General features: G+C 34.3%; 1 protein-coding gene across 1 annotated transcript; it reads left to right on the top strand.

The window, feature by feature from the left end:
* The first annotated feature begins 2270 nt into the window (after positions 1–2270).
* On the top strand, positions 2271–10715 carry LOC115981788 (beta-xylosidase/alpha-L-arabinofuranosidase 1-like). Its single transcript, XM_031104139.1, has 6 exons — positions 2271–2845; positions 6052–6357; positions 8231–8400; positions 8498–8598; positions 8704–9477; positions 10024–10715. Exons 1-6 carry the CDS (start codon positions 2381–2383, stop codon positions 10629–10631), a joined length of 2424 nt encoding a protein of 807 aa, XP_030959999.1. The 5' UTR covers positions 2271–2380; the 3' UTR covers positions 10632–10715.
* The last annotated feature ends 4230 nt before the right edge of the window (positions 10716–14945 follow it).

Here is a 14945-nt window from a genome sequence, read left to right on the forward strand (position 1 = left end):
TAGGTATTTTTGTGATTGAAAAATGTAGTAATCTCAAATTATAATGAATGCAAATTATTAACCTTTTTTTCAAAAAAAATGGAAAAACTTCTGACCACTCGCTAATATATATATATATATATATATATATATATATATGAGCAAGACTTAGGTACAATACTTAGGTGCTATTCATTAGGTTCACTTTTTAAGATTCTGCCATGTGAATTTTTTCTCATGAGATGGAAGTGTATTTTTTAGTTAAGTAACTACATGGCTGAATCATAAAAGGGGAAACCTAAGGAACAGCACCTAAAGTACTATACATAAGTTTTGTCCATATATATATATATATATATATAATTCATAGAGATCAGTCAATCCAATAAGTTTTCCTGCATTTTCTTTAAAAATAGAAAGAAGAGGTTGTTTGCTAAGATTTTATTTTTTATTTTTTATTTTTTAACAACTAAAAAGGCAATCAAACATGTTCTTTGTGGAAGAAGGAAAAAATACTGAAAATAAAAAAAATTAAGTTAATTTAATTGTTTTATTTAATTTGATTAAGGATTTATTTTAATTTTTTTTTACATAAAAGCCTAATTATTTTCTTACATGTAATATAGAATCCACATGTTACAATTTGATTGGGTCGACTAATGCATGTCATAAACCGATGTGACACTTAACAAGTACGTTAGCAAAAAACAAACGAAAGGGCTAATAATCCAAATACAATATAATTTTAGAGTGTAAAATACAAATTCTAAAACTTTGGGATATAAAATTCAAAAACACTCAAATTTCAAGAGTGTGTTTTTCACTTTACCCTAGAAAATTACTAAAACTAACCTCATCATATACACTTTGCGCATGCGATGAAGCTTTTTTTTTTTTTTGTGATCTTATTTTGTAGTAAAAAAAAATCTGTGTTTTTATTTTTTTTATTACATATATAATTTTTATTTTGAGAATCTAATTTATAATTGGATAAAACAATTTAAAAATCTACAGGAGAATGGTCCTATTTTTTAGGCAATGTTTTAGTAGGAATTAAAGTTGTATTTTTACCGGATTGTCCTTTAGTTTTGTCTTTACTTAAACATAAGGATATATGGGCATTTTTGAACAAAAAATAAATGAGAATCTCAAACAAAGAAAGTCTTTTAAATGATAGTATAGATACTGAATAAACTATGCCAAATGCACACTAAGAAATGTGAAGACCAATGTCATGGAAATGGCTTCAACTTCGGCATAGGAGGTGGATTTGGACATTTGGTTTAAAGGTAAATTTGTTGGGTGTGGCAACTCCTCCCATTTAAGGAGAAATTATAGAGTTCTCTAGTGGACCACGTCACTTGTCCACCATTCCACTAAAAAATTTCTACTTGTTTAAAATTGATGAGTCAGTAATTAATTTTTGTTTAAAAAAATTTTCTAACAATTTTAAACAAATGAAAGTTTTTTAGTTGAATGGTAGACCACATCACTTGTCCACTATGTAAATCTTATAACTTCTCCCATTTAAGATCCCCTTTGAATATTTAAACCGAAGTTCATGGGAGGATTTTGAATGTGACTTATATTATCTTAAGAAAAAACAGGTATTTGATTATTAGATATCCCCCCAAAAAAACAAAAAAATGAACATAACAATCACGGAGATAATAGCATTATGCTAAGTTGGCATCACAAGTGACATGAAATTTTTTATTTTTTTTTGAGAAACCGAGTGACATGAATTTTTGATAAAGCAGATTTAGACAAACGAAATGTGATATTAACGAGATAATAGCATTATGCTAAGTTGGCATCATAACTCATAAGTGACAAGAATTTTTGGGATTTTTTATGATAAAAATGTAAAGTCATCAGTGAAATAATAATTTTACTTTCTTTTTATAACACTAAGATGTGACTCATTCAAACATATCTTATTTAAGGACTTTTTTTTTTTTTTTTTTTTTAACTACGTCATTTTTACAATATAATGTGTCACCAATTAATATATATATATATATATATTTGATTTATACACTATTCTTTATAATGTTGAAATGACATCTCTTTCAAAAAAAAAGAAATAACATCAATTTCATTCTTTAATTATCACCCCCAATTTGTAATTTTTTTTTAATAAAATTGGTAATTTTATTTTTTCAACAATACCACAAATATACCAAATTTCACCACTTGTTAAAATTATGCGAGTGATGTGAAGAAAAAGTAGTTGGTTCATGTAAAAAATGGTAGGCAAAAATTTGTAGTGCAACACTTACCATTGACCACTTCTAACAAACAAGCCCAATCAATATGGGTTATTGATATTGAATCCCTTATAAAAGCCTCCATGTGTATGTAAGTTGCAACTTTACCTCTTGCTCACACAAGACAAGCCATGGCTAATAATCTTTTTTTTCTTCTTTGTATCTCTTTCACTATTGCTTCCTTTGTGATTAGTACAGATGTGAGAAAAGAAGTCTCAAAAATTAGACCTGATGATCTCACCCCAACTGGCAGTGACTTCGCTTATGTATGTGATCCTTCCAGATATGCCAAACTCAATCTGGACATGTCAAGATTCGCATTTTGTGACTCAAAGCTTCCCTACAGTGTTAGGGCGAAAGATCTCGTGAGACAAATGACACTACCTGAAAAGATAGCACAGCTAGGAAATAGTGCTGAAGGGGTGCCTAGATTGGCGCTGCCTAAGTATGAGTGGTGGTCTGAGGCTCTCCATGGTGTGGCCAATTTTGGTAAAGGAACCATCTTTGATGATCTAGTTCCTCATGCAACCAGCTTTCCCACTGTCATTCTCACAACAGCTTCATTCAACGAGTCACTCTGGAAAGAAATTGGTCAGGTGAATCATGAATGTCTCTTCTCTTAATAATAATATGTTAAAAAAAAAAAAGTTAATGCTTTGTATTGTATTTTCCTTGCTTCTTGTTATTTCCTATGTATTTTAAATTTGTGTCTTTTACTTTCATCTTCTTGCATAGGTGGGTGCATAATGGACAAGTGTAAAATTTAATGCTTTGGAGTAGTTTCCTTGTATTCTTTAAGGTTGTTTTCTAGTATGTATTCAGGTGGGTGCATGATGGACAAATATAAGGGATGCCATTCAAATTTGAAAAAGATATCCATATAATTGATGTAGTAAACAATCAGTCAAATAAAAAGAAAATCAATTGAATGAAGAAGAGGGGGAAAATAATAAATTATAACCTCATTCTCTTTTCCTTATTAAGAAAATACTTACTGTTCTCTTAGAAAAATTTATTCTAGATAGACAGTACACTTTCCACCCTCCGTCTATTTACCGGTTAAGTTTGGTCGAGACTCAACTGGGTGGTGCTTAAGTGGAAGCCACTAACCCCATTTGAAATGACCCAAATGCCTCCTCTTTCATGAGCTACACCAAACCCTGGAAATGAAGAACAAGACCCAGATATTAAAATCAAACCCACAGAGATGAACATCAAACCCACAAATTTACAACCCAGAAACAAACAGCAACACGGAGAGATGAAACAACAAACCCACTTAGATAAACAACCTATATGCCATATATAACCCACAAGCAGCTCCTCATTTCCGTCTGTCATCAAGAAGCCCAGAAACCATAAACCCACCACTGTCCAATCACGCAGCGGGGCAAGCTCTAGGTCGCAATCAGTGAGTTCAAATTCACTAAAGATGTCTCTTCCAAGTTCCACGCCCACCCGCTGGTCCGACGTTACAGCTAACTGCAGCCGCTGCTTGTTCTAAAGAGGCAAAATGGGTGAACCCAGATCGAGCTATCTCGGCGTGATCTTTCAGATCTGGCCACCAACGAAACAGATAGTTGAATTGGGTGTGGGTTTGGTGAATCGGGATGGCTTTGTGTCTGAATTTGGCCCAAGTACCATTTGGATTAGAATGTTCATGGTTGAAGTGGATCGGTTTTTGAGTTTGGTGGGTGATATAGAAGGAGGCATGTGTCATTCAAATGAATTGACTTTCTGGAATTTTTTGTGTTCATGGTTTACTGTGAAGTGATTTTGGGGTTTATGGTGTGGATTTTGGAACCTAATTTTTTTTTTTTTTTTTCGTTGAGTAATATTGATTTGCATTTGGCTGGTGGAGGGATCAGTTTTTTTTTTTTTTTTTTTTTTATTTGGTTTAACAAAAAAGTTTGATGGATTTGTTTTACTTGTGTTAAAGAAAACTTGGATTGTTGTTTACTTAATCTCATGTTTTTCGTTATCTGCGTTTTTGTTCTTCATTTTCTGGGTTTGGTGTAGTTCAAGAAAGAAGGGCCTTTCGGTCATTTCATATGGGGTTAGTGGGTTCCACATAAGCACCAGTCAAGTGGGTTGTGCATGACTGTAATTTCCGATCAGGCAGTAATTGCACCGTGCAATTACACAATTTCCTTCACAATTTTTTATTTTTTACTTCTTTTTAATATATATTTTTATTTGATAGTTGAGGTTGAAAATTACTTTTTACAACTTTTAATTTTAAACATTCATTATTATTGCACCCCGTGCAATATCTTAAGTATTATACCAGGTTCTAATCTGGCAAGAAGATAGTTGGGACAATTGGATGCAGAATGTTACATTGATAATATTCATGCATTCTCATAGTTCAGGTGTGTCTAGGATTCTTTTTATAGTCCGAGCTAAATTAGGAAGAAACTCTTTAAACTATTATATATCTATTTTTTGGTGTAAATTTTGAAAATTTAATCCTTGAATTTCATATTTTTTATGTTCTTAACATGCATATCAAATTTCTTTCAAATCGGATGTTATGTACTATTTGATCAACAAACTTATTTTTTATATATATATAATTTTATATTACAAAAACTTGAAATTTCAATATTTATTTAATGACATAACAATTAATTTTTTATTTTCTTGAATTTTTGCAAGTGTGAAGAATATAGTAAGGACATGCAATTCAAAAAAATTAAATTTTCAAAATTCACATTTCATATAAAAATATATAAAGAATTTGAAATGTTTCTCTCCAAACTAGTTTGGAAAGAAACTTTGTTCCTTTTGAATATAAGGGTTAGTAAGAAAATGAATATTACGATTTATGTGGTTTTCTTTTTATAAATTTGTCTGTAATACTAGAAAGAAAAAAAAAAAAAAAAGATAAATGCTACTACATCTACAATATTTTCACATCATTTTTACAACAAATTTTAGGTGATAAATTGTTATTGGTTTTAATTTAAACTAACTACTAAAATTATTTTTTGCTCATCATTAATAGCAAGTAAAAATCTATCACTTAGGATTTATTGTGAAGATGTTACGAAAATATTGTAAACATAGCATTTCTCATAATAGATAAATTATAAGCTCATTTGGCTTAGTATTTCTTAATACAATGAGCATATTAATTATTACTAAGATAAAATCTTGGAAATCTTATATTATTTCTAAATACAATACATATATTAATTATTGTTTTTAAGTGAATTGTAAGTGAGATCGTAATACAATAAATTTTTATCTATTTGTTTGTTTCAAATTTGTTAAGATCTAAATGAGCTCTTTTTGAGATTTAAGATGAAATTTTTTTTACTTTTGTTGTTGAGTTTACTTTTTTTTTTTCCATAGATTTTAGATAAAATTGGTTTGTTGTTGGGTTTTTCTTGTGTTTAAAAAGATCAAGATATTGTTAAGAATATCATATTCAAGCTTATTTTAGTTCAGAGTATTCAAATTTGGCTAGCTCAAGGGGTTCATTTGAACCCCTTGACACTACCTAGCACCGCCCCTTTAGAAGTTAAATATGTATAATGGAGAATAATTTAGAGGCTAAAGTGTCATTTCTTTCCAAAAAAAAAAAAAAAAAACCTGTCCATTCAACTAGAATTTGTCCCCATTTTGCTAAGGGTTTTCCAATTTTGGTTCATTGGAGTTCAAAAGATACTACATGTTTTACATTTTTGTACATATTATCAGTTCTAGCTGTTGACTAAATTATAAATGAAAAAAATTATTTAGCTTGAGAATGGTAAGTTTTAACTTTTAAGTACACATATTGAAATGAAATTTGTAGGCTGTTTCAACAGAAGCACGAGCAATGTACAATCTTGGGCGGGCTGGATTAACATTTTGGAGTCCAACCATTAACATTGCCAGGGATCCTAGATGGGGAAGAATTGCTGAGGCACCTGGTGAAGATCCTTTCCTTGTTGGCATCTATGCTGTTAATTACGTGAGAGGTCTACAGGATGTTCAAGGAACAGAGAACTATATAGATTTGAGTAGTAGACCACTCAAAGTTTCGGCATGTTGCAAGCACTTTACTGCATATGATGTTGAAAATTGGAAAGGAGTTGATCGCTACCATTTCGATGCTAGGGTAAGGTAACATCTATGTACCATTTCATATTTATTTATGCAAATTTACTGTCCATATAGAATAAGAACTTACTTTTTCTATTTTTAACTAACCACTTTTCAAAACACTCATATATATCTATTCTATATTCTATTTCATTAAAATATCAATTTTTCTTTATTATTTTTAATGTCTCTCTCATTATACACAACAACTAACATTCACTTTTTTTTTTTTTTTTACCCTCAGGTAGAGAAAAGAAATGATAAAAAATAAATATAATGTTTTACATTAGATACCAATCCTCCCAAATTTGGGCAAACACTAGCAAAATCTTATTTTGCATAATAAATACATGATCTGATGTGAATATATATATATATATATATTTATATTTATATTTATATTTTTTGGACTTATTGGCCAAAAATATAGGAGGTTTATGTTATTTTAGCCAAATTAATGTGAATGCTTATCAATTTATTACAAAAGACTCATAAATTGATATGACAACAAATATGATTGGTGTTTCATTAATTAAAAACATAATAACTGCATATTTTAATTATTTTTTTATGTTGTGTTGAAATGTTGGCATGTCATACTTAGAGCATCCACAACCCGAAATGCCATCTTATCCCATTTTACCATCCCAAAAAACTACTTTATTAATTATACAATACTATTTTACAATACATCTAGCATTCCAACTTCTATTTTTCTATTCTACTCATTAAAATAATATACCTACACAATAAAATATATTTTTCCATTTTTTGTTTTTTCCCAATTTTCTCCTCCCCTTCCCTCAACCTCTATCACCGCGCCTCCACTGCCCAGTCACCACCACCGCGCCTCCACCATGCCCACCACGCCACCACTGCCCATTGCCCACCAAAATCCCACCGAAACAAAAACTCAAAAAAAAAAAAAAAAAAAAAAAAAAAAAAACCCAATGTCACAACAAAAAACCAGAAACCCAACAACACTGAACCCATGCCGATCTCCACCAAACCCAGTGAGCCTACACAAAAACGTAGTGGCGCACGATAACGAAACGGTGGGTCACAGAGTCAAGGACTGGGAGAGAGAACCGAGGCTTTTTTCGTTGGGGAATTTCGACGGTGCAATGATAATGATGGGAAGTTCGCCAAGATTTCCGATGTACGATAACGATTTTGGGTGGGGCAAACCTTTCGTGATACGAAGCGGCGAAGCTAATAAATTCGACAGTAAGATTTTGGCTTTTCCAGGAATAGAAGGCAACAGAAGCGCGCCAATCTCCACCAAACCCAGTGACCCACGCCGATCTCCACCAAACCCATCACCAATCTGATCAACCCAGAAACCTAGCCATATCCACCTCTTCCTTTAAGCAAAAAAAAAAAAAAAAAAAAAAAAAAAAAAAAAAAAAAAAGAAACCACGACCTGGATCGCAACCCATCAGAAAAAAGTGAACTACTGTGATGCGTGATGTTGATGTTGGAAGGAGAATGCTGTTTGGGTTTGAAGAGAGGAGAGAGCAGATGAGAGAGAAGGAAGAGAGAGTTGAGAAAGATAGAGAGCATTCCGGAGTTGAGAGAGATAGTTGAGAATAAAATACTATTTAAATTTATACAATAGTGCTACAGTGCCATTCTACATGTAGCATGGCACTGTAGCACAATTCTAAATTTTTTTACAATTCTTCAGTTTTACAATTCCAGATGCTGACCTTTTTAGGCTTGAAATGTCAAAATTTCTTTAGATATGGCATATGAAAGTCCCAGTGCTGATGCTCTTATGCAATAAAATTTTTAATAATTCTAGCAATACTCTTAAAATAAATACATGGAAGAGACTTTCTTTACTGTTCTAATTCTATCTTTTTTATTAAAAAAAAAAAAAAATGAAGGTGACGGAGCAAGATATGGAAGAGACATTCAATCCGCCTTTTGAAATGTGTGTTAAAGATGGTGATGTTAGCGGTATTATGTGCTCTTATAACCGCGTTAATGGGATACCTAGTTGTGCTGATCCAAACCTCTTGAAGCAAACACTTAGACAAGAATGGGATCTTCATGGGTACAATTTAAACTCTTAATCAGCTCATTATTAGTGATAGACCTTGATTTATATTTTATTATTACAATAATACTGAACATTATATTCTTTAATCCAGATATATAGTTTCAGATTGTGATTCCGTGAGCGTAATGGTGACCGGTCACAATTTTCTTAACGATACATATGAGGATGCTATTGCACAAACACTAAGAGCAGGTTGGTCAATTGTGACCTTTTACATAATATATAAATTTCCCTTTTGCTTAAGAATTGTCGTTATTGATTTCTAGTTGACCAAGTTCTAAATTATATTTGATTCAGGGATGGATTTGGATTGTGGAAAGTCCTACCCCAAGTACACTGGAAATGCAGTGAACCAATCAAAGGTTAGAGAGTCAGATATAGACAAGGCACTAGAAAACCTTTATATTGTGCTTTTTAGAACAGGTTTTTTTGATGGAATCCCAGCATACAAATCTCTTGGAAAAAACGACATATGCACCAACAAAAGCATTGAGTTAGCCACACGAGCAGCAAAAGAAGGAATTACTCTTCTGAAAAATGAAGGTGGAACTTTGCCTTTAAGTACAGGCATGTTCAAAAATCTAGCAGTTGTTGGACCACATGCCAATGCTACCATTGCGATGCTTGGAAATTATGCATTTGAATCAAAACATCCTGGTAGTCCATGCCATTACACCTCTCCTATTGATGGCTTTTCAACATATGGAAAGGTAAATTATGCAGCGGGATGTGGTGACATTGCATGCAATAAAACAAGCTTAATACCCCAAGCTGTGGAATCTGCAAAGATAGCTGATGCCACAATAATTTTGGTAGGGTTAGATTTAACAGTTGAGGTAGAGAAATTAGACAGGGTGGATCTCCTACTACCAGGAAACCAGAGTGAGCTTATCAACCAAGTTGCCAATGCAGCAAAGGGCCCAGTTATTCTTGTAGTCATGTGTGCAGGAGGTGTGGATATCTCTTTTGCCAAGAATAACCCCAAAATCAAAGCCATCCTATGGGTTGGATATCCTGGAGAGGAAGGTGGTCGTGCCATTGCAGATGTTGTTTTTGGCCTATACAATCCCGGTAAACATTCTACGTTAATTAATACTTTATTCTTTAAGCTAATAAAACATCACATTCTGAGTGTTTTAATTTATGCTTTACCAATCAAAGTCTACACCACGGCCTTTTTTCCCCTCTATAAAGTAACAAAAGTTTTTTTTTTTTTTAAAGAACAAAATATGACACGCATATTACAATTCTTGAATCATAGGGGTATGAGTAATAACCAACTAATAATAACATCCTCTCTGTGATGTTTCTTCTCAGTGGTTCAAATCCCACATCTTTTTTTATTCTTAGCATCTATCTCTCTCCCAGGAAAAAAAAAATAGTGAAACATATAGTCAATGTAGGCTAATCATGATCGTCAATTTTTTTACGCCGTCCCTTTAGATTGCAACAAGTTGTATCTTCCTTTTCACTCCTTTCAAATTTCGTTAAATATAACAAAATAATTCAGGACAATTATTTCGTTATTATTATTTATTTTTTTTTGAGAGATATTTCGATATTAATTATACTCTGTCATTAAGAATACATTACATGCATGTATATATTATGTTGCAGGTGGAAGATTACCAGTCACGTGGTATGAAGCCAATTATGTTAATAAGATACCCCTAACATCCATGCAATTCAGGCCAGATGATAGCAAAGGCTACCCAGGGCGAACTTACAAATTCTTCAATGGCTCCACAGTCTTCCCATTCGGTTTTGGTCTCAGCTACACAAAATTCAATTACACCACCATACAAGCCTTACACACTTTGCCCGTAAAATTGGGGAGACATACACACTGCCACGATCTAAATTATATGGCTAACAAGACCAAGCCTACTTGCCCTGCAATTTTATTAAACGACTTGCAATGCGGCGAGTATTTCAAGTTAAACATTGAAGTCAAGAATGTGGGCAAAAGAGATGGGAGTGAAGTTGTGTTGGTTTATTCCAAGCCCCCAGATGGTATTATTGGAACTCATTTTAAGCAGTTGATCGGTTTCAAGAGGATTTTCGTGGCAGCTGGAGGGAGAGAAGTGGTTAATTTTGTGTTCAATGGTTGCAAGAGCTTGAGCATTGTAGACTATGCTAGTAATAGACTATTGCCTTCCGGTGGGCACACCATTATGGTTGGAGACGGTGTAGCTTCCTTTCCCCTTCAAGTCACATTTCATTAAAAAAGAGAATTGTTTGCTATAAAAATACCCGTTGCTTATGATATTTCCATTTTAGAAGGCTATAAATATTATCTCTCATGGAAATGTTTTGATGGGTCCCAACCAGCCCCCCCCCCCCCCCTCTCTGTTAGAATTAATTTGTAATTTTAATAAAGAAATTTCTAGATGATGGCTGTTAGTATTTCAGGTATGTTGGTGTTCTGTGTTCCTAAGGGTCAGTTACTTGTATCTAGAAGTCTAGAAGGCTCTTTCAAGTATAAATAAGTGCTATTGTACTGGTTTATGCAGATCAGAAAAATTTGCCTAGCATTGTGCAGGAGCAGCAGCTCTGCATCACAAAATAAAAAAAGCCTTGTAATCCATTGCTATTTTTTAGTAAAAGTTCCGCATATGCCAACAAATTTTGGTATCAGAGCCAGCCTATTCAGCCTATACAGCACCTGATTTTTCTTTGTTCACCCAACTTTAAACCTCTCTTTAGTTAATCTCCATGGATGCCAAATCTGGAGATGTCTTGTTTTCTTATTCAACAAACCAGGTTCCTATTTTCAATGGAGAACACTATGACTACTGGAGCTCTCAATTGATGACCATTTTCATTTCCCAAGATCTATGGGATTTGATTGAAGATGGTTTCCAAGACCCACCTGGAACTGGGAATTCTTCCTGGACTGATGAAAATCAAAAGGAGTACAAGGAGAAATTGAAGAAAAATGCTACTGCCTTGAGGATCATTCATCATGGGGTAAGCAAGTCTATCTATCCTAGAATCTTTGGTGTTAAAAAGGCAAAAGATGCATGGGAGATTCTGCAAAAGGAGTTTCAAGGCTCAAAAAAAGCTATCTCCGTTAAGCTTCAAAATTTGTGGAGAGACTTTGATAATTTGACAATGAAAGAAACAGAATCTGTCAAAGATTTCAATTCAAGAGTTGCTGAGATTGTTAATCAAATCAAGAGCTATGGAGATACTATTCAAGAGCAGAAACTTGTTGAGAAGATACTCCGGAGTTTGCCTCAAAAATTTGATCATGTAGTAGCAGCAATAGAAGAATCCAAAGATCTATCAGTTCTTACCATGTATGAATTGATGGGGTCTCTTGAAGCACATGAAGGAAGGATGAGCAGATTTTCAAGCCAGCCATTGGAGCAAGCATTTCAATCAAAGCTGAATGTTTCTCATAATGAATTTTCCAAAGAAGAACAAGGGAAAAGAGGAGGCAATTACCAAAAGAAGGGTCAGTATGGAAAAGGTCGAGGCAACTTCAAAGAAGGGCAGAACAGAGGACGAGGAAGGAATGGAGAAAAATACCAGCAAAAACCAGGTACCTCTAGTGGTCAATGTTTTATTTGCAAGAAACCTGGTCATGAGTCAAGGGAATGTCGTTTTAGATGCACTAGATGCAAAATTCCTAATCACTCTAAAAGAGATTGCTGGTACCAAGATAAACAAGAGAAAAATGATGCCAATTTTGTAAAAGATAGTCAAGAAAATCAGTTATTTTATTCTTGCTTGAATGCTCTACATGAAACACAAGATACATGGTTTCTGGATAGTGGATGCAGCAGTCATATGACAATGAATTCCAAGTCTTTTGTGGAACTTGATCGGAGCTATACTTCTGTAGTAAAGCTTGGAGATGGGAAGCTAAAGAAAGTTGAAGGAAAAGGAACCATTGCTGTCCATACTGAAGAAGGTAACCAAAAATTTATTCATGATGTTCTTTATGTGCCAAGCTTATCACAAAACCTTCTTAGTGTTGGTCAATTGCTTAGAAAAGGTTATTCTTTATACTTTGATGATGGTGTGTGTACTGTGTATGATAAGAAAAACAAATTGACAGTGGCAAAGGTTGGAATGTCACAAAATAATGTTTTCCCTCTTAGCATGCCATTACATGAGAAAATTTCTTTGAAAAGTGAGGTTGTTGATGAGTCTCATCTTTGGCATCTAAGATATGGCCATTTGAACTATCAAGGCCTTCAATTGCTGAAGCAAAGAAATATGGTGGTTGGTCTTCCTTCAATTCAGAAAAATGACAACGTTTGTGAAGGTTGTATATATGGCAAGATGCATCGTCTTCCATTTCCAAAGACAGCCTGGAGAGCTCGTGCTCCTTTAGAGCTTGTGCATGCAGACATATGTGGGCCAACTAGAACTCCATCATTGAGCAACAAAAGATATTTTCTTTTGTTTGTTGATGATTATACAAGGATGATGTGGATTTATTTTCTTGATCAAAAGTCAGAAGCATTCTCATTTTTTCTTCAGTTTAAAGCTCTTGTTGAAAGGCAAAGTGGTCATCAAATGAAGATCTTGAGAACTGACCGTGGTGGGGAGTTTATCTATAAGCCATTTATGCAATATTGTAAAGAAAATGGCATTCAAAGGCAGCTCACAGTTCGAAGAACTCCTCAACAAAACGGAGTAGCTGAACGGAAGAATCGAACAATTGAAGAAATGGCTAGAAGCATGCTCAAGGGCAAGGGATTACCCAACATGCTATGGGCAGAAGCTGTCAACACAGCAGCATATATTCTCAATCGCTCTCCAACAAAAGCAGTTAGAAACAAGACTCCATTTGAAGCCTGGCATAAGCGAAAACCTATGGTGAATCAGCTTAAAGTCTTTGGCTGCATAGCATATGCTCATATTCCCTCACAAGAAAGAGAGAAGTTTGATGAAAAGGGGGAAAAGTATATCTTCATTGGCTATAGTGATGAGTCTAAGGGATTTCGCCTTTTGAATCCCAAGACAAACAAGTTGGTGATTGCAAGAGATGTTATTTTTGATGAGTTGGCGGCATGGCAATGGGAGGAAAATGTCCAAGAAAGCAAAAACTTGGAAGTTCCTGCTTCTCTTGATTTTCAAGACAAGTCTAATTCACTTCCAAGCATGAATTCTGAAGAAGCCCCAAGAGCAACATCATCTCCAACTAGATCTTCAAGCACGGTCTTGCCAAATGCAGATACTTATGATTCAAACAGCCCTCCAAGGAAGTTTCGCTCATTGTCAGATATATATCAATCTTGTGAATTTGCATTATTTGCTAGTGAGCCACAAACCTTTGAAGATGCTGCAAAGGAGAATGTGTGGGCAAAAGCCATGGATGAAGAAATTGCTAGCATTGAGAAGAATCAGACATGGGAGCTTGTGGACTTGCCTAATGGAAGAGATGTGATTGGCTTAAAATGGATTTACAAAACTAAGTACAATGAAGATGGCTCAATTCAAAAGCATAAGGCACGTTTGGTTGCAAAAGGCTATTCGCAACAGCCTGGAGTAGATTTCCATGAAACATTTGCACCCGTTGTTCGCATGGAAACTATTAGAACTTTCTTAGCTCTTGCTGCACAAATGGAGCTTGAAGTATTTCAGCTTGATGTTAAGTCAGCATTTTTAAATGGTGACTTAGAAGAAGAAGTGTACATAGAGCAACCGAAGGGATACATGAAGAAAGGCAAAGAAGACAAAGTCTATCGACTTTGTAAGGCATTGTATGGCCTAAAGCAAGCTCCAAGAGCTTGGAATAGCAAAATTGATGGCTACTTTCGCCAAAATGGTTTTCAAAGAAGCATATGTGAGCCATCACTTTATGTCAAGCGTGAAGGTACTAGAGATTTTCTAGTAATTTGCTTATATGTTGATGATTTGATCTATATGGGCACAAATAGGAAGATGGTTGAGGATTTTAAAAAGGCCATGATGAAAGAATTTGAGATGACTGATTTGGGTTTGATGAAATACTTTCTTGGTTTTCAAGTGCGACAGTCCACAGGTGAAGTTTTTATTTGCCAAGAAAAGTACATTGAAGATTTGCTTAAAAAATTTCACATGGCAGCATGTAAACCAGTGTCCACACCTATGTCTTCTAATGAGAAATTGCAACAAGAAGATGCAACGGAAAAGGCAGATGCAAAGACGTATCGAAGCCTTGTTGGTTCTTTGATTTATCTCACAAATACAAGGCCAGATATTGTTCATTCAGTCAGCCTTATATCAAGGTTCATGAATCAGCCTAGCAAGCTGCATTATGCAGCAGCAAAAAGAGTTCTTCGCTACCTGCAAGGCACCAAGAAGCAAGGCATTTTATACAAAAAGGAGAATGGCAACAATCTTGTTGGTTTCACTGACAGTGATTGGGCTGGATCACTTGATGACAGAAAAAGCACATCTGGCTACATCTTTTGCTTGGGATCAAATGTGATTGCTTGGAGTTCAAAGAAGCAAAAGACAGTTGCCTTATCTTCAGCAGAAGTTGAATATATTGCAGCAACTGATGCAGCATGTGAAGCTATTTGGCTAAGGAGATTACT

This window comes from Quercus lobata, chromosome 3, assembly GCF_001633185.2.
Source record: "Quercus lobata isolate SW786 chromosome 3, ValleyOak3.0 Primary Assembly, whole genome shotgun sequence".
NCBI lineage: Eukaryota > Viridiplantae > Streptophyta > Magnoliopsida > Fagales > Fagaceae > Quercus > Quercus lobata.

Excerpts from the sequence above, each read along its gene's own strand:
- LOC115981788 (XM_031104139.1), top strand. The coding sequence starts at position 2,381 with ATGGCTAATAATCTTTTTTTTCTTCTTTGTATCTCTTTCACTATTGCT. Across the intron at positions 2,846-6,051 it reads TCTGGAAAGAAATTGGTCAG|GCTGTTTCAACAGAAGCACG; the intron begins GTGAATCATGAA and ends TGAAATTTGTAG. Across the intron at positions 8,599-8,703 it reads TGCACAAACACTAAGAGCAG|GGATGGATTTGGATTGTGGA; the intron begins GTTGGTCAATTG and ends TATTTGATTCAG.